Genomic DNA, 26,346 nt, shown 5'->3' with positions numbered 1-26,346 from the left:
AAACGGAAAAGGTCTTATAATATATTGTTTAAGAGATTTATTATTAGTCTCATTCGAATTTCCAAAGGGTTGGTGTGGCCACAGCTACAACTACTGGTGCTTCAAAAGGCTTAGATTCGTTGGGCGCTACTGAAAGACTATGGGTATAAGCCCCGAAAGCCTTTGGTACTTCGGTGGGGCGAGCAGCCCTTAAACCAAAAAAAGGCGACTTCCCCTATTTCTGCATTTCATTCTCTATTTTTCCCGCCTCAAAAAATGAGAATAAAGGGGAGGCCTATGGATTCGAAGTCACTACGAAAGGGTCGGTCAATAGCATAGCTCTTTCTTTCCCGGGTCTCCTTTCGAAGGCCTTTCTTCAAAAGCCTAATCCGGTAGGGCCGGACGGCTTTGTTTGCCCCCAAAAAAAGCGAATCGCATCCCCGCGCAACGACATTGTTTGTGCTGTGCGCCCCATATCTAGATTTATGGTGTACATTACAATGTGACAATGAGTAAAGTTACGTGCTTAAAAGGTTAGTCTTTTATATGTAAGCAATTCATAAATGCAACAATTTGATATAATCATTCCATTGAACCATACAAGATGTATACTTTCTAATTCAGCTAAACTATATCGTGCATATGGCATAACCATAATGAAAATGCATCAAACAGAGAAGGTTAAGTGAGGCAAAACCCAGACTATGGAAAGATTTTTTATTCAGAAATATCTGATAAAGCAACCAAACTTCCCTCGTCACATGGAAATGTTGAAGGAGCACATCAGAGTTCCTGTGAGAAATGGGGAAAGTGGAATTCACTTGATGTCCTTTGTATGAAATGTTTAATGGACACAATCTTTATTCAAATCACCTGATTACATGGGGTTTGTAAAATACATGTGTCTACAAAAGGAAAGACATAGCATCATATATATTGCTTTACTAAAATTCAGTTTCTCAGGCTGTTGGGTATTCTTTTTGCTCCGAATTTCAGTGATTTGGAATCGACTTGAATAGAAATATTGAAAAAGTTAAGAGAGCTATCTCAATATATCTATTCTGGTTAATTTCAACCAAATTCCTTTGCATCAGTAAAATCCAATATCTGAGGCTGCACTAACCCTGACAAACAAATTTTGATATAACTGCAGCAAGAAACTATTAAGCTCTCAAAATTCCAAGAGACAAGATATGAGTCTTGATGGAGTCGAACCATCATCTTCTGGAAACAAATCCAAATGCTCTTCCCATTTTGAGCTAAAGACTCACCTAAGAAACTTGAATTCCCATCACTAGTACCTAGATTATTTTCATTACTTCTCACTGATTCCCTATCTTGATTTCCCAATTCCTTCATATTTCTTTCTAATCATTAGTAATTGTCTCTTCTGAATCTTCATGCCAATTGACCAAAGACTTTTCTGGAAACAAATCCAAATGCTCTTCCTTTTATTTTTTTGGGGGTAAAAGTGTGATACATGTTGGATAATACTGAACTCATCCTTGATGGCGATGAATTATGGAAAGGAGTCACAAGATAAAAGCATCCGACTAATCACACATAATGAAAACTGTCTGGAATAACATATGTACTTCAACAATCAACAATGTTGATGGAGACAAAAGGACAAGAAAGATTAACCGAAAAACATCACAAGTAACTAACATAAAATGAAAATAATCCTGGATCAATGGAACAGAATAGAAAATGCAGAAGAATCATAACCGTAAATGCAAGTATAAGCACAACTGCATTCATAAACTAAAGCCAGCAAACTCATCTGAGTCCATTTGTGACCCCAAGCCTGAAAGTATGTTCAACTACTGCATACCTGTCTGTTATACTTTACCTAGTCGAAGTAATTGATCTTCATAGTCCTACTGATAAGTCCAAACCACTAAGGCACAACAAACTTGACAAAGTTATAACTCCAATAAATCACTCTCCAAGAGAATCCAGAAACAGCTTAAATTTCGGTTGAAACTTGAATGAATGCCTTCATCAGAACATGGATGGGAGTTTTATGGGGGGAAAAACAATAAACCTTGAAGCTTACTGGCTGAGCAAATTACTAAAATATATTTTCATAGTTCATTAGCCCTTTTTAATCCAATGTGAACTACAAATTCACATCACCATGTTTTAATCTTCAGAGAAGCCAACAGAGTCAAAAGAGCTGAATACAAACAGCAAAACTCAAAATTCTCTCTGTCTTCTCCTTATTCATAGAACGGAAAACATTCACTTCCAGGACTAGTTGATCGACAAAAATAATACATACTGAGCATAAAATCCCTTGTCAGACTAAAGAAATTGGGAAGCTATGACAACCCGAACCACAAATGGAAAAGAAAAAAATCCAGCAATTTGTCTCACCAGAGATGGGTGATGAACAATCATTTTCCTGCATAGCGATGCGGTATTAGCGCTACTGAAACATTGACGATAAGCTCCAGCAAGAGGATTTGGTGGCTAATTGTCACTGGAACTGGCATTCCGTCCAACACATTTACTTCCCTCCATTTGCTTCTTGCCACTTACATTCTGTTGCATTGCAAATTAAGTGGAAGTATAGAAACAACCTGAATCAACTAAATGAAGAGGAAATCAACTTTCAACTTTTAGGAATTTAGACAAGAATTGAATAGGAATTGAGTTTAGCTAGAGCATGAACTTGAGAATGAGCTAACATTATTTCATTGTGCATGCCTAATAGTTCATAAGTGACTAGTTGCTATGTGGTGAAGAAGAGATCTGAAGCATTGCTTTCCAACTGAAGTTGAAATCCTTTGGAGTTAAGGAAATGTGGGAAGGGAAACAGAGAAAGAACTGAAGGACATAAGCTAGAAAAATGCCAGAAACGTTCTTTAAGAGCATTACCAAATGCACTCCTAGCAATTTCCAAGTAAATATGCAGTTCCTAATTCAATAGCACTACCTTTCCATTGTCAGCTTGAATTTGAACTTAAAATATGGACATTTACATGGTTACCTAATCTCCGGTCCAAGGGATGCATGTCCCCAAATTTTAATACCAGTCCATAGAACATGCCATTCCCCAAAACAGAAAATTGAATTATACAGATGGAATCCCTAGATCCTCAGCTGCCCAAAGCCTCAGAGTTATCCTCATCTATGGCTGAATGGTCCTCAGAAACAGGTGAAGCCATATCTCTGTTGAAGTTGTAGAATATGTTTCATCATTGTTATCAGATTCAAATGCTGGGCCTTCATCTAGGCATTCAACTTGCTCACAATCGCCTGGACTGTTAGATGGACGCTGGAAATACTTGGAACCATCAGCCTCAAGCACAAGAGTAGTTGGTTCTTCCTTCTTAAGGACGTTGAATGCAATCCCCTTTTGTATACTTTCTGTTTGCAATATATCTCCTTCACCTTGCATGATGCTAGTAGTGGATGGTGGACATCTACAATTGTTGACATCCCATTGGTTAAACTTGTTGTTCCCCTTGGACTCTGATAGTATTGATCCTCCTTCCCTGCTGTCTGGAAAACAACAGAGTTGCAAAACTCGGCATCAACATCCAAATTTTCGATGAAGTCAGTGTACTTGTTTTCTGAAGTAGTCCTCATCAAAGGACCACCAGATCTTGTCCAGGGATTCCACACGCTCTGACTCACTCTCACTTTCATCATTCATGTTGTGTTTGACACGGAAGTTCCTAGCTGAACACCCCTCCTGTATTGCCACCAACACCTTGGTTAGATGAACACGACACATCTGAAAGAGTATCTTCTTCAAGGCACCCTGTTGAGTTCTCTCTTGCAAGGCAGTTCCATGAGGGAATCCTTTTAGGAGCATTAAACTTAACCGTACTGCTTATTCCATGGGAAGCAGCAGCAGCCCTCTCTGTGGTTGAGAATTGCCACACTCTCATCCAATGCAAGTTCAATGCCACAGTTGGCCTTTATGGCAGCAAGCTTCTCCCTAGTGCACCTCCTGCCCTGGTTCATAGCCTTCGGAAGCTCCATGTATGACTGAAAGAGAAAGAGAAATATAATTAAAAGAAGCTTATTTTTCATCACTAAAGCTCCTTGTGGGCTTTCGGGATGGAACCAAGAGATGACAGGCATCACATAGCCCTTCAATTGGTAGAGAATACACGCAGAAATTGGAAGATCAGCTTCCTACTTGTGACAAAGACTTGGAAAATAACAAACAAAAAGCAATGGTCCTACCAATGATTGTATAAGGACCAATGGTGAACTGATCGACTCTAGCTTCATTACTAATATCCATTATCTTGGGGAAAAGAAATGAACTGGCTCAATACGGTAAATGATTAGCCAGAGAAAGAAAGAAACCTGGGGATAATGGAAAGAACAGAGACCCAATCCCAAAAAACAAAGACCTAGATTTCCAGCAAAACAAAATGGACATACAGTCTTGTTCTACGCAAAGAACACTGAGAATATAGTTCTTCACCCTCATTTGTGTGTTTAGTAACTGAAAATGGAGAGAATGCCCCGTTAAGAAACAAAAAGAAAAAATCAATTAATCCCATAGTATAGGAAACACCTAAAGATTTTGGTCCAGAGACCTTCAAACCAAATCAAAAGCAACAGAGCAGATCCTCAAAACTCAAGCTGAGAAGGGTCATCAACAAAAACAATGGAAACCCAATATCTAACTTCACAAATTCCACTTAATATAATCCTCCAAATAGATGAATGTCGTTCAAAAACAGCAATACAAAAGATGATAATAGATAATTAACAAGAACTATTACTTCCAAGCTTGGATAAGGAAATAAGAAAACCACATAAGATGATTAACGAACCTGTTGTTTGCTTCTAATAGGAGCAAACGAAATCATGAAGACGCAATGTGTGATGAAGACAATGACTCAATGAAGTTGCATTTTAAATCTTCTAAAATTTACAGAAGAGCAGGCAAGCAACAGCAAAGAGGAGAATGAATCTCAATTGAGAGAACTGCGGCTGTGATTTAGAGACAGAGACAGCGAGATTCTACAAAGCCGTATGAATCTCAACTGTAACCGTTTATCTTTCTTATACTTTCGCTCGTCTTTCTTCTTCTTGCTTAACACGATTTGCACATGACTTTGATGGAACTGTATAGTCATGTTTAAAATATATATAAATATAAACATCCAAATGTGCGTAATATATACCTGTGGCAGATTTCTATCTGGCGATGGTATAGGCATAATGCATGTGACTTTTCTTTTCTTTTAAGGCATAACACATGGTTTTTACAGTGTCTTTTGGTTTGATTTCTTGAATACTACCTATTTAAAGCATGAAGAACACAACAGCATAGGTATTTTGCTAAAAAAACCAATGAAGAGTTATAATTCAAGTGTTAGTATACATGAGAGGTTCTGAGAAATACAAATTTTGTAAAATTGAACAAATTGTATTGCATACATTAAATGTTTGACACAAAATTACAAATACGATAACCAAAAAGGGACTCCCAGGCTTCAGTTCCAAGTTTAGTGTCGGGGTGGATCCATCCCTTGAGATGAGTACTCTGAATAAAGTTTCAGAGTACTCCATATCCAGCAACTCCACCATATAATCCGTAAGGACTACAACCATGGAGCAAGTAGCAAAGAAGATGAAGGAAGACAAAGAACTAGGAGTGATGTTTTTAAGTGAAAAAGAACTTGAAAGAGGCAAAAATGGCAAAAGATGGGGAAAATCTCTGAAACAGCCGGCGGAAACTGCGAGTTCCGCGAAATTTTGCAGATTTTGACTGAGATTTGGGACTTTTGAATAGGATTATGCAGATTTCGGTTGAAACCAGGGAAAAAAGATTTTGCCCATAGGATTTTGTCTCAGTTTTGGAGAAAACTGATATTTCGGTCATCTCAACCAAATGTGGATTTTGTCTATCATTACCTTTAAGGTGTAAAAATCAGACCTATGGAGTAATCCAACCAGACGTAGGAAAGCTAGAAAAAACTACAGAACTGAGTGCAAGGTTTCAGATCAGAATACAATTTTGAAGAGAGGTTTAAAAAAAATGCTTCAGAAGGCACTTATGTTAATACCGTTAAAATAGTAATATATTCAATCAGAGTCAGTTTTACCAGAATCCAAGTCAAACCAGGGAACCATAAATATGCAGAAAATTATAGACTCAAAAGAGACTCAACTAACTGACCAATCTAATGCATAATAGCAGAAGTTCAAAGCCAAAATAGAAACTGGGGTTTTTAAGAAGTGGACTCAAAAGGAAAGTCTCTTAATATAGGGAAATCCCATTAGCAAGTTAAACACAAATTTACGCCCAGTCCAGCCTGCACCAGCACTACCATGAGAGGTAGATACATGGGAGTGTTGGTTTAGGCCACAGTCCCGGACAGAGTTCTTTTTAACACTAAAACAACATAGCCTCATCCCAACTAAAGGGCTTGGCCACATGGATCCTTGCCCTCCAATCAGATCTATTCAAGGTTATACTTGATATAAGGCGTAAGCTATGCATGTCTTCTCACATCTAATGTTATCCTATGTCTATCCCTAGAACTTTTAGATCTTTCAGTCTGAAAATCACTCTTTCATCCTGGGTCACTCAAGGAGCCTGGATTGAACATGGCCATGCCACAAAGATTTAATATCTCATTTTTTCTTTAAATGTTTTGGCCAAACCAAAATTTTAAAAGTTCAGCAAAATATGGAAGTTCTTCGGCCAAGTTACAGTGGGTTGTAGACCATACTAAGGCCTTAAACTTCATGGAAACCCTTTTTTATGCTATATACATTATAGTATTATACACACACGTTTAAGTGATCATATTGCAAAAAATAACTACTTAGATTGGTGTTTAGGATTCGCACCCTAATTGGCAGTACATAATCGAATCTGCATAATTACACAATCACAAATTATTTAAGTATGAGAGGAGAAAAACATTTAGCAATTCGAAAGAGTAATGAAGTAAATCATCAAATTGTCAAAGATTAATTTTCAAGAACATCATCAAATCAATAACCCTGCTGCAGTCCTAATATAATCATTTAGTAGTTAATAATATATACTAATAATACTTACCATGCTGTCCAGAAATCCTACCAAAAGTCTGATGAGCCAAACAACATTGTACATCAGTCTGAGAAGAAAAAAATGTAGTCCTCCACAACTGACATGTACATTGCATCATCTACATACTGAAGGTAACCTATCCTAGGATATGGATCATCAAACTGGGAAGAAATCTATTGGTCCACCGTGATACGAGTCATACGATGCAGGTTGTAGCATGTCAGCTGGCGGGTTGGGAATGAGAAGATGTACTTTGCAAGAGAAAATCCAATATGTCCATTTGAGTGGTACTCATACTCGATTTAAGGACAAGTGTCATATTAATAGCTCCCAGGTCTATACTGAAATATGAATCCAGCCTGTGGAAGCAAAAGGGGGGGGGGGAGGGGAGAAAAAAAAAAAAACACAGCCCCTAAAAAAAAAAAGGGGGGGGGGGGTTTGTTTGGCGGGGGGGGGGGGGGGGGGGGGGGGAGGGGGGGGGAGGGCAGACAAACCCCTTTTTTTTTTCTTTGGGGTGTGTCGGGGGGGGGGGGGGCCCCACGGCCCCGGGGAAAAGTTGTTATAAGCATGGTGGGAGATCTCGCGAGATATCTCGCCTTTTTAGAAAGGCGAGACGAGATCTCTGGCGAGATCTCGCCCATCTCGCGAGATCTCGCCAATATCTCGGCGAGATCTCGCCAACGGGAGGATTTTTCACACTTTAGGGGCTTTTTAAAGCCCCTATCTCGCTCGAGAGAGGCATCTCTCGCCTCTCTCGAGCCTCTCTCTCTCCTCTAACTCGCTGGAAGCCCATATTTGGCCGGAAAACTTCATTTTTGGCCGGAATTTGGCCGGAATTTGTTGGGGATTCAACATAGCAACATCATCAACTCATCTACAACAACAAATTGAAGCATATTTGTAGTGATTCAAGCATATTTCAAGGGATCTTCAAGAAATGTAAGATTTTCCCCCAAATTTGATTTTTTTCAAATACAAGGTTCTACAATGATTGTATGAGTGTGATATAAATATATGTTGATGTTCAAGCTTAGATCTACACTTTCATGGAAAAAAATTTAATTTTCTGTTATTAATTTTTTTTTTGAATTTTCGTATTTAAAAAATATATTATCTAAAAAATTAAAATTAAAGATTATAAATAAATACTTATGATATGAATGTGATTATTATTTATGTTAAACTACATTTAGAGGGCTACAATCTCATGTATTAATATTTTGATTATCATGCTTGCTGTATTTTTTTTATTTAAATAATTAAATAAAATAATTATGAAAAATAATATTTTATTAAAAAATTATCTGTTTTTTTTTTTAAATGATGCTTATATTATGTAGTTTATTTTAAAAATACAAACATGTCTTATTGAGCATTGTATATATGTTATCTTAGAACAAAGTGTGTGTTTTGTTGTTTTATAAATTATTTTTACATAAAATAATTATAAAAAATAATATGTTATTAAAAATTTATCTGTTTTTTTTTTTAAATGATGCTCATATTATGTAGTTTATTTTAAAAATACTAACATGTTTGTTTGAGCAGTGTATATATGTTATCTTAGAACAAAGTGTGTGTTTTGTTGTTTTATAAATTGTTTTTACATGTTTTTATGTATCTAAAAATTATTCTAATGATTATTTGGGAATATTCATGATTCATGTATGTATTTCAGACTTTCAAAGCTGTACATTTGAATCTTAAATGGCAACTAGTGGGAGTGGCGGCACCGGTAGTGGGACTCGGGACATTGCTTGGCAACATGGGGATCCACCGATCACGACAAGAAGAAATCCCGATGCAAGTATTGCCTCAAGACTTTGAATTCCGGTGGTTCAACCAGATTAAAGCAACATTTGGCTGGTGGTTATAAAGATGTTGCCAAGTGTCCCAGGGTTCCTTATGAAGTCCAAAAAACAATTGCAGCAACTTTAAGGGGAGGGAAACAAAAAAAGGAAGAGATGGCACAAAAGCAAAGGGAATTTGAGGATATAGTGCTATCTAGACCTACTCTTGATGTTGATGAGGAATCAAGCGATGATGAAGAGAGGAGGAGGGTTATGGGTGTTGAGTCACGAGCCGAATGGAGACAAATGAAGGCTGCAATGGAAGCTAGCAGACAGTCCTTACATGCTGATAGTGTGAGGCAATATGAACAAACAAGGGGAGCAGGTGGTTCGTGGTCAGGGGCATCCATGCCACCTAGACATAGTTTTCAGGGAACTGAGACTGAGAGGACCGAAAGGAGGAGGAGGAAGACTACACATTATGATTCCACATTTGTTTAAGACCCCTCCCTCTTCAACCAACAAGACATCTATCAAAGAAGCATTCCCTATATGTTTGTTGGAGGTAGAGAAAGCAGTAGGGAGGAGGAAGCTAGGTTATCAATCAGCAAATTCATGCTCTATAACAACATTGCACCCAATGTAGCCAAAACACCATACTATCGGGGATGATCAATGCAGTTGCTAGGGCAGGTGTAGGGGTTAAAGGCCCAACAGCTTGGGAAGTAATGAATAAATATTTACCCAAGGTAAAGCAGGAGGTGGATGAATACATTGAATCATTAAAAGAACAATGGAGTACATATGGTGTTACTGTGATGGCTGATGGATGGACTGGTCCTACTAGACAGTCCATCATTAATTTCATGGTGAGCTGCAATGGAAAGACATCCTTCCTCAAGTCAGTGGATGCCTCAGATAAGATCAAAGATGCTGACTACCTTTACAAGCTTCTTAGGGAGGTGGTACTCGAGGTAGGGCCAAAGAATGTGGTCCAAATTGTCACAGATAATGGTGCAAACTTCAAAAAAGCTGGTGAAATGTTGATGAGGAAGAAGAGCAGCAGGATCCACCTCTTTTGGACACCATGTGCTGCTCATTCGATTGATCTTATGTTGAAGGACTTGGGGAAAAGAAAGTCAATCAGTACTGTGGTTGAGAGGGCTAGAAGGGTAAGTAATTTTATTTATAACCATGGTTATGTGTCAAGATGATGAGGAACCACTCAGTAAGGGTGATCTAGTCGACTGGATTGACTAGATTCGCCACCAACTATGTAGCTCTAAAAAGCTTCCGTAAGAAAGTGGTGGGTCTTCGGCACATGTTTGCAAGTGAGGAGTGGTTTGGTTGGCGTGGATCTAGCCATCCCGATGCAAGATTAGCCCAACAAACCATTGCCGATGATTCCTTTTGGAGGCAGCTGAATAGGACACTGGGCATTATAGAGCCTATTGTGTTTGTTTTAAGGATGGTGGATTCGGAGAAGAAGCCCACAATGCCCCACATATATGCTGCCCTCCAAAGAAATGAAAGAGTTGGTTAGAGCTGCTGCCCCTAGCACCTTCAAATCCTACGAGAGGATCATCGATAATAGATGGGAGATGCACTTGATGCATCCTTTGCACTTGGTCTGGTGAGTCACTTTTAAGTCTTTAAGTTTTTGTTGTATACTTTAATTTAAATTCTTTATTTGTTATAACTTATAACTTATAATTTATAAACAAGTAAGTTAGTAAACAACCAAATCACTAAGTCATTAACCAAATTTTTTATTTCCACAATGCAAGCTTACTACCTCAACCCAAAGTACCATTACAAGAATGATCCGGGGCTTGATGTAAAGTTGATGATCATGGTGCAAGAGGTGGTGGAGAAGCTTGTGTCAAATCCCATCATGCAAGGGACAATTAATGGAGAGGTGAGAACTTATTCAATTGTTTCTTCAACTTCTTGCATTAGTGCATTAGCCATTAAGCATATACATGATAATAGTATAATACAATAATTGAAGAATTGGTGAATTGGTGTACAGATCAGGGAGTTCAGGGATGCCTCTGGGAGTTTTGGAAAGCCTTCTGCAGCTTGCAACTAGGAAAAAAACTGATCCCGGTAAATAGTTTACTACTCTATAAGTCATTAAGTCTATAAGTCTATAGACTATAAGTCTATAACTTTATAAATGATAACCGATAAGTTATATAAATATAAAGATTTGCTTGCCTAATGCATTCTTATTTTTGGTTATGCAGCTGACTGGTGGTTTCTATATGGAATTAGTGCGCCAAATCTCAGGGACATAGCAATTAAAGTACTCTCACAGACTTGCTCATCCTCTGGCTGCGAGAGGAACTGGAGCACCTTCTCGCTCATCCATAGTAAGGTACGGAACAGATTGGGGAGTAAGAGGCTCGAGAACTTGGTGTATGTGCATTACAACATGAGATTGAGAGTAGGGCACATACAAGATAATATAGATGACGACAATCGTGAACCGATTGAGTTGACTGATATATTCCACGAGCCCCCCGCAGAAGATGAGGAAGATGATGTCATATATCAGTGGGTTAGGGATCGAGGTGGCCCACTGCTGGATGGGCCAGAAGGGCAGCCTGATCCTACCATTGCTGCTGCTGTGGGCCCAGATGTTGTGGCTGAGCACCTATCTTCTGATGAGGGTCGCCGCCGTAGCGGCATCGAAGGATCAGCTGTACCATTTGTGGAGCCACCCGGTCGACTTCAAACAACCGAGGTGACAACTAGTAGTGGGGATTCAGATGATGATGCCGATGATACCACTCATACCAGACGGCCAAGTGGCCCAAATCAGACATCGAGTTCGAGTCATGGAGGCAATCAGGCTGGTCGTGTTTCTGGTGGAAGTCAGCGTCAACAAAGGGAGTCACCTGACTCACCTCCACCAGTCCGAGTCATCCGACACATGTGAGCCACGCTTCCCCTATCTCTCGGACTTATAGTAGGAGTCGGAAGAGCAGATCAAAGCAAGGGCAGGGGGCAACCGAATGATGATGCAAGCATGCATGATCTTGAATTGAACATGGGAAGCATGAGCCTAGATCGAGTGATTCACAACAGCAGAGCTCGTCATCGGGGTACCAATATGGGGATCACAAAGACCGGGTCGATTACAAAGTGGGTATTCTTCTTATGGAGGTCATACTATTCCTCAAGACCCTTCACCTGGAGAGTATGCATATGGGAGTGAAGGTGGGTTGTTAAATGAGTGGTTTAGAAACCCGTACCCAAATACTCAACAACTATATGAACAACAACAACAACAACAATGGCTCTTTCACCCACCCATGATTGAGGGTTATCCTGCATCGCTATTCCTCCAAAGATTCGACATGCAAACATATAATGATCATATAAACCGATATGTGACATACTTCAGTGATCAATTGACTTGGGAGTCATATGTGGCCACCGTTCAGAATCAATTGATGCGGAATGTTGAGTGATACTCTTAGTCTTGTAACTTGTAAGTTGTAAGTTGTAAGTTGTAAGTTGTAAGTTGTAATCTTCTTAATTCTTATGGAGTTATGGTTGTAAAATTTTGAAGACATTTAAGTGTTTAACAATTTATTACTTTGAATCTTTGATAGTTTGAAGTTTGAACTTTGATCACTTGTTGACTTGATTCTTGAATACTTGATGTGTAATGTTATTATATATTTGTATTTGATACTTGATGGTTGATAAATGATAACTCATTAACTTGAAGTCTTGAATTACTTGATATCTTTACATAATTACATTACATGTTGTCTATTCTCTAAGACTCTAACTTTGCATTACACAGAATTTCGGTTTTACACATAGGGTCGACGTAGGAGACATAGTTAGGGTTATTTTCTCACAAATCTAAGGCCACCAATGTGTTCAAAAGGCCTTAAATAGGCTAAGTACCAAGTTTCAGCCCAACCAGAGCCCTAAAACTCACCGAGATGGGCTACCGAGACTACCGCCAATTTTCTGGCATATCTCGACCGAGATCTCGCCATCTCGGTCGAGATCTCGATATTTCTGGGTGGCGAGATCTCGCTCGAGAGCGAGATCTCCCACCCCGTTTTTTTGGTTGTTTTTCCCTCCTCTTTTAAACTTCTTCTTCCCCCCCCTTTTGCCCCGCTGGCTAAAATCTAAAAGATTTTAACCAAAATACCAAAATCTTCAACTGGAATACTGTATTTTTTTTTTTTTATTTCAAAGTGGCATTTCATTTCGGCCACACTAAAATACTCACTTTCAAAAATTCAAATGGCATGCTACCTCACATGGATTTCTCATAGCTTATCATGCATTGGAGCTGCTCCCAAATAACATCTATTATGATCATTCCTTAATTAATGCTTCCTAGTTTTGCCACTCATCCTTCTTAAAATCCTCTTTCACTAACATACTGAGTCCACCTACATGAAAATTACGTATAAACCCACTATACTTTGGCTAAGACATTAATAACGATGAGATCCCTTGAAACAACCTTGGATAACCTCACAGTTTCTAAAAATGCAATGAAATAATGGTCTGCCATGAATTTGCTGTTAAGTGACAATGTGGTATATAAGTTGACATACATGTGATCCTTAAAACCTCATCTTCCCTAATCACAAATGGTTTTAGGTTAGATAAACAAAGAAGTATTTGGTGTGCAACTTAGGCAAGAATAGGATAAGCTATGCGGTGGTCAAACTTGGTGAGAGGGGGATTCCACAAAGTAACTATTTTAGGTTTTTTTGGCTCAATCATAAATTAGAAGGTGATACAGAGGATGACATTTCATATTGAATTAAAATAGAATGGATGAAATGGAGAGGGGTATACTGAGTCTTGTTTGATGGAGGCATCTTATTAAAATTTGTAGAAAAACTAGGATGTATTGAGCAGAATGTTGGGCAGTTAAAAAGCATCTTATAGATAAACTCAGTATGAAAATAATGAGGATGTTGAGATGGATGAATCATGAAACAAAAAAAGGATAAAGTAAAGCATGACCATTACTAAAATTGGTTCAATAGTAGCTCTTGTAAATGATAAACTATGAGAAAGTCGTTGAGGTGGCATGTTCATACTCAAAAGAGAGAAAGTCGTTGAGGTGGCATGTTCATACTCAAAAGAGATCTTTGAATGTTCTAGTACTAAGGAATGATTTAGTCCACATTGAAGGAACTAAAAGAGCCAGTGGCAGAGCCAAGAATGCTTTAGAAGTAGTGAAAAAAGACATGCATGGCTTTGGCCTTGTATCTGGCATGACCTCAAATGGAGCTGAATAGCTTATAGGAAGGCGAGAATCCATATATGGTTGCAGCTTATTTGCTCCTAGTCCTACATTATGGCATATATAAATAATGCATTTTGTTCCTAAGCATACACCATCGGTTCAAAATTATGATACTCTAAAGTTAGGAATGGAAGTGATTTCACGCACTGTCCAACCATAGAAGATAGAAATGGTGGATTGCAAACGAATTACTCAAATACTAGAACTCCTAACAAACCAGGGATTGATTGCAGGCAGACAGCAGCAGATGGCTGGTTGGGAGAAGAGGGAAGCCTGCAAGAAACTGGCGTTGCAGAAGAGAAAAGAATGCATAAGAAGAAGGGGACTGCACTTCTGGCCATGCAGACACTCTACGAAACACCTCTCTATTTTATTCTATTCAACTACTGGGAACCACATCCCAAGGAGAAATAAAAGACTCATAGAACAACAAATTCACTAACTAAGAAACTAGTATATTACAGCCATTTGTATCCTGACCAAGATAAAAGATTATACAATACTTTTCCAATTAACAAGTAAACTTCCTAAAATCCTACTAGATCCAAACACTAAACTGGGCCCTGTTCATCTCCATCTAGAAACCGAAATGGTTTTGAATTGGTCCAAGGCAATGCACCTGCATCAGATGGAATCAGACAATGGACTATCGGCAGTTGAATAGTCTCCTCTCATTGCTCTCAGGTGGAAGTACCACCTTCCTAACAACAGAATCTGGGGTTTTTAATATTCCCCTTTTGGTTTTAATTTTTTTTTTTTTTTTTTTTTTAATTATTTTCTTTTTTGCCTGAATTCCAAAGCCTTAGTTAGTCTGCGGAGTCCTTCCGGGGGGGGGCCCCCTTCCTACACGTCTGGGGTTAACATTATCTCCATAGTAAACATTTTTTATGGATTTTTGTGCTCAATAATTTCCTTCTTTGCCTGAATTCCAAAGCCTTAGTTAAGTACCATGGAACTCAATCAAATTTTAATTGGACAAAACTTTAATTGTCTGGATTCTGTTCTCTTTCTCAACACATATATGAACTTATGATAAGTTTTCCTCTTTTCACCTCCATGGTGCACCAATGCACCATCTCCCACCTATGTGTTGACTGTTGACCCAGTCAGATAAGCCCGACCATGGTTTTGGACCAAGTTTAGAACTTCATAATGTACTATATCAAGCAAAATGATGGCTTCAACCGTGGTGCTTATGTTCTAAATTAAAGGAGTTTTTGGCGAATTAAATCTTCAACATGTCAACAAGCAAAAGTTACTTTGATGATATACTAAGACTGGGGCAGCTGGATGCTTTTAATTAATGGAATTTTCATGTTCTTGACCCAAAAAAAAAAAAAAAAAAAAACGGGGGCAGCTTGTGATACCTTTAGACCTTTGAATCAGTAGTAGCCTCTATAGACAGAACTACGAACAGCATTTCTGTTGTTCTTTCTCGGGCTCGTCATCTACAATTTCCATCCCTTTCCTCTGCAGAGTTTATGAGAGGCCTTCAACACTGTTTTTCTTTTTCTGGAGCACACCTACAAGAAATTCATTAAAATCAGCACGTCTACATGGATATGCATGGAGACTGCTGAGGCCCTACAGGTTACAAAGACAGATTATGCACGTCACAGACTTAAAATAACTAATGCAAGGAAATGTTTTCTACAGTAGTCATTTCCTTGGATAATAAGAGGCAAAAGAAGTCAGACTTTAGTCTATGGATTTTTGTAATCAAACAACTGAGGGCAGCCTTCAAATAAAACAAGTATAGCCGATCTGAATGAGTATAACTTAAAGATCCTAAAGATGAAACAAAGTAGTCATAACATATGGGTTGCAATATCAAGGAAAACTTCATCAATGCCAGAGCCCAATTTGGGAGACGTAACAAACAGTTTAGCTCCTATTGATGCTGCATAGCTGTATTCAATAACAAGTTAATTCAACATAAAACTGGAAATAAACCATCATTCTACTGTACTCCTTTTACAAAATTTGAGCAATCATCTACACACAATGAACAATTATGTAATGATATTTATTTATTAAAAAAAAAATTTGGAGATATCTCCATATCATAGAATTTCAACCATTGCAATTAGTTTCATATCATCTGCCCTTCTGCCTCCTACATTTCATTACCTATAACAATTATCGAACACAATGGTGTCAATTAAAGCAAAACAGGTGTCAAGTATAGTATTCCACTTTATATCAATCGCACACTATTCCTTAACAATCGATCAACATAACACTCTTCCACAATATCAATTAGAATCACCATGTAACCCATTTCCCAAGTGAAAAGTTTGCCACAACCAATTCTCAATATGGCAGTATACATCTACAAAAGGATTTAGGAATTCAAAGACCTAGCAACCATGATCCTCCTGGACATTGAAGTTTTGAACAACCAGAAAAACCTGATTTTTTATACAACCAGCAGGTTTTCACACAAGGGAAAGAGGCAGCAACCAAGTTGCACATGCAAAATTACTAATAATCTGATCTCGTATATTCATCAAGTAAGCATTCATAAAAAGAGAAGCAAGATGAGAAAAAAGGGGGACAGCAAGCAGACTAACAAAATACGTCCTAATACTAGCAGGAGTTGACAGGAAAGTATAAGTAGAAACAACAAAAGTCCTATTAGGGTTAGGACATGAATCAGACTTGGAAAAAGAAATTAAAACAGATGTCTACCATACAACCTTGGGATGAATCTTGCAAAATCTTGGTAATATGAAATTTTTGGATATCTCGATCACCTTGCCCCGAGACGATATTGGGGGTTGAAACCAATTTGACCAAAATTTTGATTCAAATTCTGTGAGATTTTGAAATTTCAGAACTTTTCTTGAGATTTCGGTATCTTGAGGGTTTCCTAGTAAAAAGATATACAAATACCAACTTTCGTCAATTAGTAGAATTAAGATTTATTTTGCATATTTTAGTTATTTTCATTAATTTTGTATGTCAAGGTATTAACTTATGTGTAGCATAGGGTTTCTTCGAAAATCATACAGCCAAGTATACCATACACTGCAAACCTAGAGTAGGGAACTGGAACAAACAATTTGATCTCTTTTTAACAATCTAAAGGTTCCATTGTTTCAGGATGCTAAATTAGGATCTGTATGCCATTTGACGATTGAAAATGTGAAAAGTTTCAACTGAAATGTTTCTATGAATTATTTCTGTTTAATTGAAGGTCAAGACTTACTTCTTGAAACTTGTGCAAGAGCACCAGTGCTACCAGTTTTTAGTTAAAGGACAATCATGTCATCTAAATCGGTTATCCAGCCATTAAAACAATCTACAGTGAATACCTGAGAGAAATCCAAAATCACAGAGAAATATCGAAAGCTAGAGTATTCACTATTGCTGGGTAGTAGATGCTTGTGGATCCTCAATTGAGAAGGATAGTTCATTAGTATCGCTGGCAAGATAGAATTGTGCACTTTTAGTCGGATACAAGACTCGACTGAACTGATTTAGGGTCCATCTGAATCTTAGGTTGGACATGAACCAAGAAGCATCATGATTCCAAGCAAGGTCTGATCAATAAAATTTGGATGTGGAGTGGAGTCACAAGGATCTCACTCACTTCATGAACTAAATGATAAAAAGATCAGAACATCATGTATAAGCACCATCTTTTGAAAAATACAGGTCCATTTGTGCAGTGTAAACTGCTTCTGCACCTTGACTCAAACCACAGGGTTGTGAAAAATCATAGCTGCATCAATCTGGAGCTCTAGAAATGATCAAGGCTCGGTGGTCATTTTGTGCGACCCTGTGTCAGGGTGCAAGGGCTGTGTGTCTGGCATGACTGGGTCACATTCCTTCTCCCAAGAATATATTTTAAGTCCACCAAAATTGAGACATTTACATGTTCTTGTCTTAGCATTTAGAAAGGCATACCAAACAAATTGATGATCCAACTTTCCGAACTAGAATAGTCCAACACATAGATGGTACAAATTGCTTCCTAGGAGGCAAAGGAACAGCTCCATACCTTTCTGCCTCTTGAAGATCAAATTTCTTTGATCTAACCAAGTCACTTTTGTTGGCAGAAATTGCCATAACAATGTTTTTGGGAGTGGGAGCCATTTGTTGAAGTTCTGTCACCCAATTTTTCACCCAAATGAAGGTATCATCATCTGTAACGTCATACACCAAAAGTGATGCTGCAGCCAACCATTAACATAAAAATCTGTCAGCGCAGACTTAAATGTTGAGATGTTGTGATTTCATCAACATCAATGGACCAAACAAAGAACTTGACAGAAAATTCTGATATACAGACCATCTGCATCACGATAGTATATTGGACCCAGAGCACGAAACTGTTCTTGACCTGCTGTATCCTGCAATCAGAGCACACAATGCAATATAACATTATTAATTTCTTATAAATAAACGAAGCATCCCAATGCAAAATGGTAAGAAGATGTTAAATGATAAAAACTCAACTTGACTCCAGCCAAGTGGCTGGGTATGAGATCGAATCATCGCAAGATATGATTAGTTGATCACAAACAGGTGGAAGAACTTAAAAAAATCAGGTTACACAAAGGAACTTGGAGCTTAACTACTTTGAGCATATACGACAATAATTTATTCCGTTTGATACGAAAAAGAATTCTTAGTGATACAATCATTCTAATTATAGAAGAAAGACATTATATTACCCAGCTTTCAAACAAATCCAAGATCTCTCAAATCTAATATATACTGAAGGAGTTATGTTCCGACCAAACTTATTTGGTGTACACGAATACTTCAAAATCCGGTTCGAATGAAAACAAAAAAAATTAATATTTTACCACACTTTTAGTTTTTGGAAATCTTTTATCATATTAAGATTTTGGAATTTTTACTTTTGACTTTTGGGGAAAATCCCCAACATTAGAAAGTTGATTATTTCATCTACAGCTGAAGTCCAATTTTTGTCCTTTTAGAATGATTTCTTAAATTATTTCATTATATCCAAAAAGGGATTATTTATTTATTTGTGACCATTCCTCAGTTGGCACATTTAGTAACAGGTTTTTTTTTATTTCATAACTTAATTGATGTTGTTCTTTACAATCTTGTCATAATATGCAGACGAAGACAGTCCTAAAACTAGGGCTTCAAGACTTGGTTGAGAAACTTGATCGAGAGAAGGGAAAGTATAAGAAAACGCCACCAGATGGCTAGAGAGATAGGCACACCTTCTATAACAAGGCATTTGGTCAGATAGGAAGCCTGTGCAGTTGCTTCTTGTTTCTCAGAGAATGAGCTATTCACATACCACAAAACAAGTGAAGTTTTTCCAACCCTACCTGCATAAAACCCAAAGAAATCTCAAAACCAACAAAGCCACAAGTTATGGAGTAGCCAAGACATCAGATGTACTGTAATGCTTTATGTAAAGGATAAGTCTTTGAATTCAAAGACTTATCGATTAGTGAGTGGGAGATGTATATTAATATTATATGAATTACAATTCAAATATTTGAATTCAAATATTTGAGTTTGAACTACAACTTGTTTACAATCAAACTCTACAACTTATTGATACTTTAACTATAACTCAAAACTCTTCTTGATCGGTTGGAGCATGGAACAAAAATCGATCGATATGGTCGAAATATCGATCGATATGTCTGCATTTTTTGAATTCGAAACGAAATGTAGTAGTAGGATCAGAAAGTATCCATATCGTTTCGTATCGACCGATATATCGGTGGATACGAGTCAAAATATCGGCCCGATACCATATCGGGCCGAAATGTTACTTGCGCAGCTTATAAAGTGTCCAAACCGAGCCACTTTTTGACCTATCGAACTATTTCAACCTACCGAGCAATATTGCCCTCTACATTTCGACCTCCTATGGAAAATTTTGCTGATTTCTCTTGCTTTCATCCCCTTCTACACCTAATTTCTAGTATTCCATTTCTTTCAAACACTTGATTTGCTCCTCCATTTGTGCATTTTCTCAAATCTTGCAAGGTGAGTAACCAACTTCCTCATTTTTTTATTTTTGTTTCATTTGTGCCTTAAATCATGTTAGATTGCTTCCAAATTTATGTATGTTTACTTTAGAGTATTGATCTATGAATTTGTAGTGTCAAAATTATTTTTTCATTTTTCTGTTATTAAAATTATTTACTAATTATGTATATTGCTAAAAATGTATATGTATAGTACATGTATAAGCTTCAAATGAATGTATGTGAGAGTTGAGACACCATATTGTTGTGATGGTGTTGAATTAATTTTTTTTTCTGTTAATTATGTAATTTTTCTGTATTTAATATATATTTAAATAATTAAAAAAATATTTAAATATTAAAAAAACTAATTAATTTCTGTTTTAAATTTTAAAATAGCAGAGTATTAGTGGAAGCATGTATGCAATTTTTGGAGCATGTTGTGGATATTTTTAAGATAGTTTGTGTGTAGAATAGACTTGTAACTCACTAAACTTGTAAGTAATAACATTCCCGCTTCTTCTCTGATTCATGTTACTATATACTTGGCATGTTGGATACTTGGATGTTACATTTTCAGTAGTTTTTTAGTAAACTAGTAGTTCTATAGTGTTTATTATGCTTGAAATAGGTAGTATGCAAAAATCCAAATCAATTTAAGTGCATTTGAGGCTCGAAATTGACTTTTCAAGAGTAAGATAAAAAGTATCCAGTTTCGGTCGAAATTTTGATGAAACATGGAAGTTTCGACCTTTTTCAAGGTCAAAATTACCATATCGATCGAAATTTTTTCCTTGGGTTGGAGATAAGATCAATCGAAGATAGAGCTAATTACGTGGATTTGAATTTGAATTTGAATTTGAATTTGAATTTGAATTCAGAGATTTATCCTTTACACTTTAGAACTTTGAAAAGGATAAGACAAAAACCAACCTAAAAAGTAAAGCTACAACACAGAAAAGCTTAACCGATTTAGCCACAACAAAAAAAAGGAATCTATGAGATTCAGCATTTTGGTGCTCATATTGCATAGCACTGTAACTTACAATTTATGGTTCATATTTGATTAAGTAAATTATTACTTTTTAAGGAGTAGTATCTACAACAAACATTATGGTCAATATTTTTTACCACATTTACTACTTTAAAACCCTAATGGGCTCAACTTCATAAAATAGCTCCTATACACAAGATGTTAAATGGTTCCAAACCTAGAAACTCACCCAAACAACATCTTGAAACCCAACACCAAAAAGAAACACAAGAACTTAACAGATACAGAACAAAGAAAATCAACTAGAAGGAGACTCACTACTCACATGTCCAATCAAATGAGACCTCAACATCCATCTCAAGTTTTTTTTTTTTTTTTTTTTTTTTTTTTTTTTAATCAATGGCTAAGCTTCATGCTTTAAAGAAGAAAATGTACAGAGAAACGCAGCCTCAGAGAACTCTTTCTAGAAATTCCAAGAAAAAGGGGAAGAGATCCACACAAGCAGTACAGACCCTGCAACCAATAGAATCATCTAGTGGAAACTATAATTAACACCGGTGATACATCTTCCTTCCCATGTTCTACTGTTTCAAGTTGAGAAGCCTTTCATTGAAATCTCTAGGATGTAGTATTACATCTAGCAGTATAAAAGATTATCCTCCAATATAGTCTGCAGATTGGATTTCCTAACCTCGGATACTCCGTGTTCAGTAAGCCATTACCTGAGGTAGAGATTATTATGCACTTATGGGTTTGAGCACTCCAAGGCCCAGCAATTTCACCATTGAGCATATCAACTACTAGCTGAGAATCAGATCCGGTTGGTACTTCAATAAATCTGTTATGAATGCAGATGCTGGATCCCATTAGAATAGCCATCAGTTCCATGTTTAGCACAGATAAATCATAACTTGTACCCGTGAACGCTAGGACTGGGCTCCCTTCTCTATTTCGGACCAATCCACCAAACGAGGCCCTGTTTTTGGATACAGATCCATCACAGTGTAGTGTCATCCTGTTCTCTTGAGGGGGTGAACTGGTAGCAAGCTTTAGGGAAGCCCATCCACACAATCTGGATGCCTGGTTTTTCCAGCACAAATGTTGTTTGAAATTCTGACAACCAGATAACGAGAGAGTGGCACATTTAGAAATAACTTGTTCTTTGATATCTGCTACAATGAGGAATCTTGTCTCCAAGACTATAGTGTTCCTTTCTGTCCATAGATGATACACCATGGTACATACTGCCAATTTTCCAACCCAGCTGATTTTTTATTATCTCCAGAACACCATTTGATCCAAATTGCAGCCTCTTCCAAGGTAAGAGGAGGTTTCCATCGTCAGCGCACAATGAGAAACTATCCCTCCAAACTAGAGGGAATAGTGAGAAAACCTCCAGCTCATTGATGGACTGTAAGACACTTCCAATGGAATAAACACAGAAAGGCAACTGAACAACCTTTTGGATGAAATTCACCATAGTAAAGGATGAAGACACGACCCTTCTTTTTATCTCTTGCAAAATAAGACACTAGCTTTTTAAAGAAAGGCAACTTGACAACCTTTCAAACGCCAGCAACCCTACTAGTATATCATTTTCATAATTTTCAGATCTTGGTCTTCAGGTAAACATTAAATAAAGCCTAATGTTATTACATTTTTAAAGCATTATTGCCCAATATAATATTGCTTGTTAATTTAGTTTCACAAAAAGCACGAATAACTTTTGAAACATGTTAGAGATAGCTTAGGTTTTCTAAATGACAGAACCATTGTGACTTAATCTTCTTCATTTGAAGTTGAAAGGCCTACAAAAATGTCCCACCAAGGTGAGCCAAAAAAAAATCAACACTACTTGGAGCAATTGGTTTACAGGTTTAAGCGCATCTAATGCTTTGCGAGTCTTGATGGGTTAATAACCAAATTGATGAATACTGGAAAAGGGGGAGCCCAAAGGTAATCAGATGACACCCAAACTTCCACTCTGCTTACAATAGTAACTTCGGTATACAGCTTTGGCTTTAATACCAATGCCATATCTTTCTCTCACTCTAATTTATAACTGGAATTCCAGGCAAAGGGAAAAGGAAGAAGACACTGAACCGTCCAGCAGTAGAATTGTAAAAGTCAATGAAGATCTTTCTATGAAACTCTTAAGTATGAATACCAACGAATTTCTATCAGATTGAATTGCAGGGGAAAAAGAAAAAAGAAAATGTCGATTACAATGGAAACCCATTTGTAAAGGTCATATATAATATATTTAATTTTCAACAATGCCACTGGGATTTTTTCGACTAGACTACGATCTGGAGTTATGTTATGTCGGTCGTTCAACAGTCTTGAAGTTTATTCTAATCAAACATATGAAAGAAGTTAACTTTACAACAACTTGGGACTCAATCATCTATGAATTGAAACAAATATATCAGTGAACGAGTAGCCGAAACAAAGATCGACAGATGAGAGAAAAGCAAACCCTAGCCCATAAAAATCGCGATCCTAGATACTCCCAAAGCAGGAGCATTAAGCGCAAGCCAACCTCAAGACAGAACATGCATTTCAATACAAAAGTAACGAGGAAGAGGTCCAACAAATCAAGTTGTGATTTTGAATTACCGTCACCAAGAAGAACGAGCTTGAACGACAGACCAGATGGTTTTGGAATTCATCCTCGGACTTCTCAGCTGCCAGAATTGATCCGATTTCAACAACGAACAACAGCGGAAAGAAATCTAATGAGCATCACTGATCTCCAGAATGGAGAGATGAATATCGTTCTTTTCACGCCAAAACGCCAAAACGGTAAACGCCGAGAGACACAGTAGAGTTCTGAATGCAGAAATACTGAAAATTAAACTGCGAAGAGAAATTGCAAAAATGTAGAATATACGAATCTAACAAACCCTTGTGTAATTCCCCAAAAAAAAATTAGAACATGTTCAGAGAACATCAAGAAGACGGTTTGGTGTACATTCTTGGTTTTGCAATCTTCAATCCGAGTCCAACCGCAGACCACTTGGGAAGAAGAAGCTTGGCTTAGCTCTAGCTTTAAGCTAAAGTAACACCCACTTTAATCTGGCAGTTACGCCAGCACCGTTGAGTTATGCCACAGAAGCCCAGCCCACTAGATGAATTGTTTACTTTAATCTGGCAGTTACGCCAGCACCGTTGAGTTATGCCACAGAAGCCCAGCCCACTAGATGAATTGTTTACTTTAATCTGGCAGTTACGCCAGCACCGTTGGGTTATGCCACAGAAGCCCAGCCCGCTAGATGAATTGTTTTTTTTTTTTTTAGTAAATCAACTTCTACTCAAGCGAGGTAGGGGAAGGGGGTTACATAACTCCTCCAACCACAAAGTGGAAATGGGCCAATCAGTCGTGCTTGACAAGGACTGGGCCTTCCTTGTTAGGTTATCCGCCACAACATTGGCTGACCTAGGTATGTAGGAGAAACTACAAGACACAAAGTAGCTGCCCAATAGAGAAATATCTATTACAATGGGCCTATTATCTAAATTGGCAGCAAAGGGATCATTCTTCACCAGCTCCACCAAGGATTTACAGTCTGACTCCACTCCACTAAGACATTTTCCAAGCCTTCTCCGAGTGCATAAAGTATAGCTTTCCTCATAGCTAATGCTTCTCCTTCAATGGGAGAGCTAAACTGTGTTGGTTCTGATATAGCCTTGACTGGGGCTCCCAAGTGATTTCTAATAACCATGCCTAGGCCACCATGTTGGCTTTTTTCTTTAATTGCTGCATCGGAATTGATTTTGAATGATCCGTGAGGTGGGGCAGTCCAAATTGTTGTTGGTCCATGGGCTTTTGATGGCTTAGTGTTCCTTGGGTGGGCTTGGTAGTATTCTTCAAAGGCTAGCTGGGCTGCCTCAACAACTTGGATAGGAGTCCAAGATCTTCTTTTAAAAATTGAGTCATTTCTTGCTTGCCAAAGTTTCCAACACATGAAAGCACATACACCTATCATACTTTAGATGAATTGAGAATTTACAAAGTCATACTATCATACTTTATATACTACTATCTAAAAACCCCCCAACCAACCCACCCCAACCCTCCCAACTATTCGTATTCATTTTAGACTCTACATTCAGCCAAAGCATTGCGATCAGTTTAGCGACTGACTTAAGCTTCGAAGGTAGCCTCCCGACCCCAACGGTCGGGCCACGTCTAACCTCATTTTGAAGATTATCTTCACAGATCCAGAGGCTTAACATTTTCTGGGACGCATCGATTCAAAATTGAACTGTCATAAACTCCTCAAATTTTGGGTAGGCTCACTTTAGAGTTAAGATTATATTTCTCTTCTTATTATATTAAATAAAACTCACAATGATAAGTTATATTATTTTTTTTGTGTGGACTCCACATAATTTGTGGTTGTAACGCCGTTAAGGGAGCACAAAGTACTCTCCATCATGGGAGATAATCCACACTCATCACTACCGATCCTTATTAACTATGAATGTAGTTTAAATTCTGGTCCTACTTGGAAATTAATGCTTTGACCACCTTGTGATAAACCAAGGCTTCACTGATAAAGAAGAGAGAAGAAGAAGTGAGTTGAGGCCCACATAGTTAACTTGCTCTTAGAGTCCAGGTCGGACTCGATAGTCACAGAACAAGTTAAGTTCTACCTTAAGCAGATTAGGTTTAATCTTTCCTCTAAAAAGTAAAAGAGCAATTATAGAGTTCGGATTGAACTCAATCAAGGTAAAATCTTCTAAAAACTATAAATACACATACACACACCAATGGACGTGTACATTTTGGAGAATCATACCAATTATCCATCTGGTCGAGCACGTTTTTTATAGATTCGCTTGTTCGTTCGGTCGAACAAAACTTTGCAGCAATATTATATAAACCCATTTTCCCGTATCGTTGAAAACTTTTGCTTCTCATTCTCTATTGATCTAACTCGGAAAAGGTTTTGGAAGTCATCAGAAGAAGGCAACCATCATGTTTCTTTCCCATGAAATCAATTCAAGAGGAAGCCAAACCCTCCAATCTCTACTACCCAAACGAGCTAAAAGCTAATGTAGCACTCTTCATTGTCCCTTTCTTAACTAACTCAATCGTTTTCTTGATAGCAAAAGATACCAATTCGTAACAAATTCATATATTTGACAAAAAAAAAAACCCAACAAGGAGTGATCTTCATATATGTAACAAACAATCTAATCTATTGAGTCCAGTTTGACCTTTGAATATCAACTTGATTAGACAATTCAGAACCCAAATTGCTGAG

General features: G+C 37.6%; 1 protein-coding gene across 1 annotated transcript; it reads right to left on the bottom strand.

Moving 5' to 3' along the window:
• Window positions 1-1,492: 1,492 nt before the first annotated feature.
• LOC149007668 (uncharacterized) lies at window positions 1,493-24,798 on the bottom strand. Its single transcript, XM_089165336.1, has 6 exons — window positions 24,640-24,798; window positions 23,693-23,812; window positions 18,405-18,465; window positions 18,114-18,285; window positions 15,475-16,015; window positions 1,493-3,981 (listed from the first exon to the last, which is right to left on the bottom strand). Exons 1-5 carry the CDS (start codon window positions 24,796-24,798, stop codon window positions 15,916-15,918), a joined length of 612 nt encoding a protein of 203 aa, XP_089021462.1. The 3' UTR covers window positions 1,493-3,981; window positions 15,475-15,915.
• Window positions 24,799-26,346: the final 1,548 nt, after the last annotated feature.

The sequence above is a fragment of the Hakea prostrata genome, chromosome 8, assembly GCF_041222555.1.
Source record: "Hakea prostrata isolate BN-2017 chromosome 8, UWA_Hpros_2, whole genome shotgun sequence".
Taxonomy (NCBI): domain Eukaryota; kingdom Viridiplantae; phylum Streptophyta; class Magnoliopsida; order Proteales; family Proteaceae; genus Hakea; species Hakea prostrata.
Note: the sequence above shows the minus strand (reverse complement) of the source record. Positions and strands in the feature narration are given on the sequence as shown.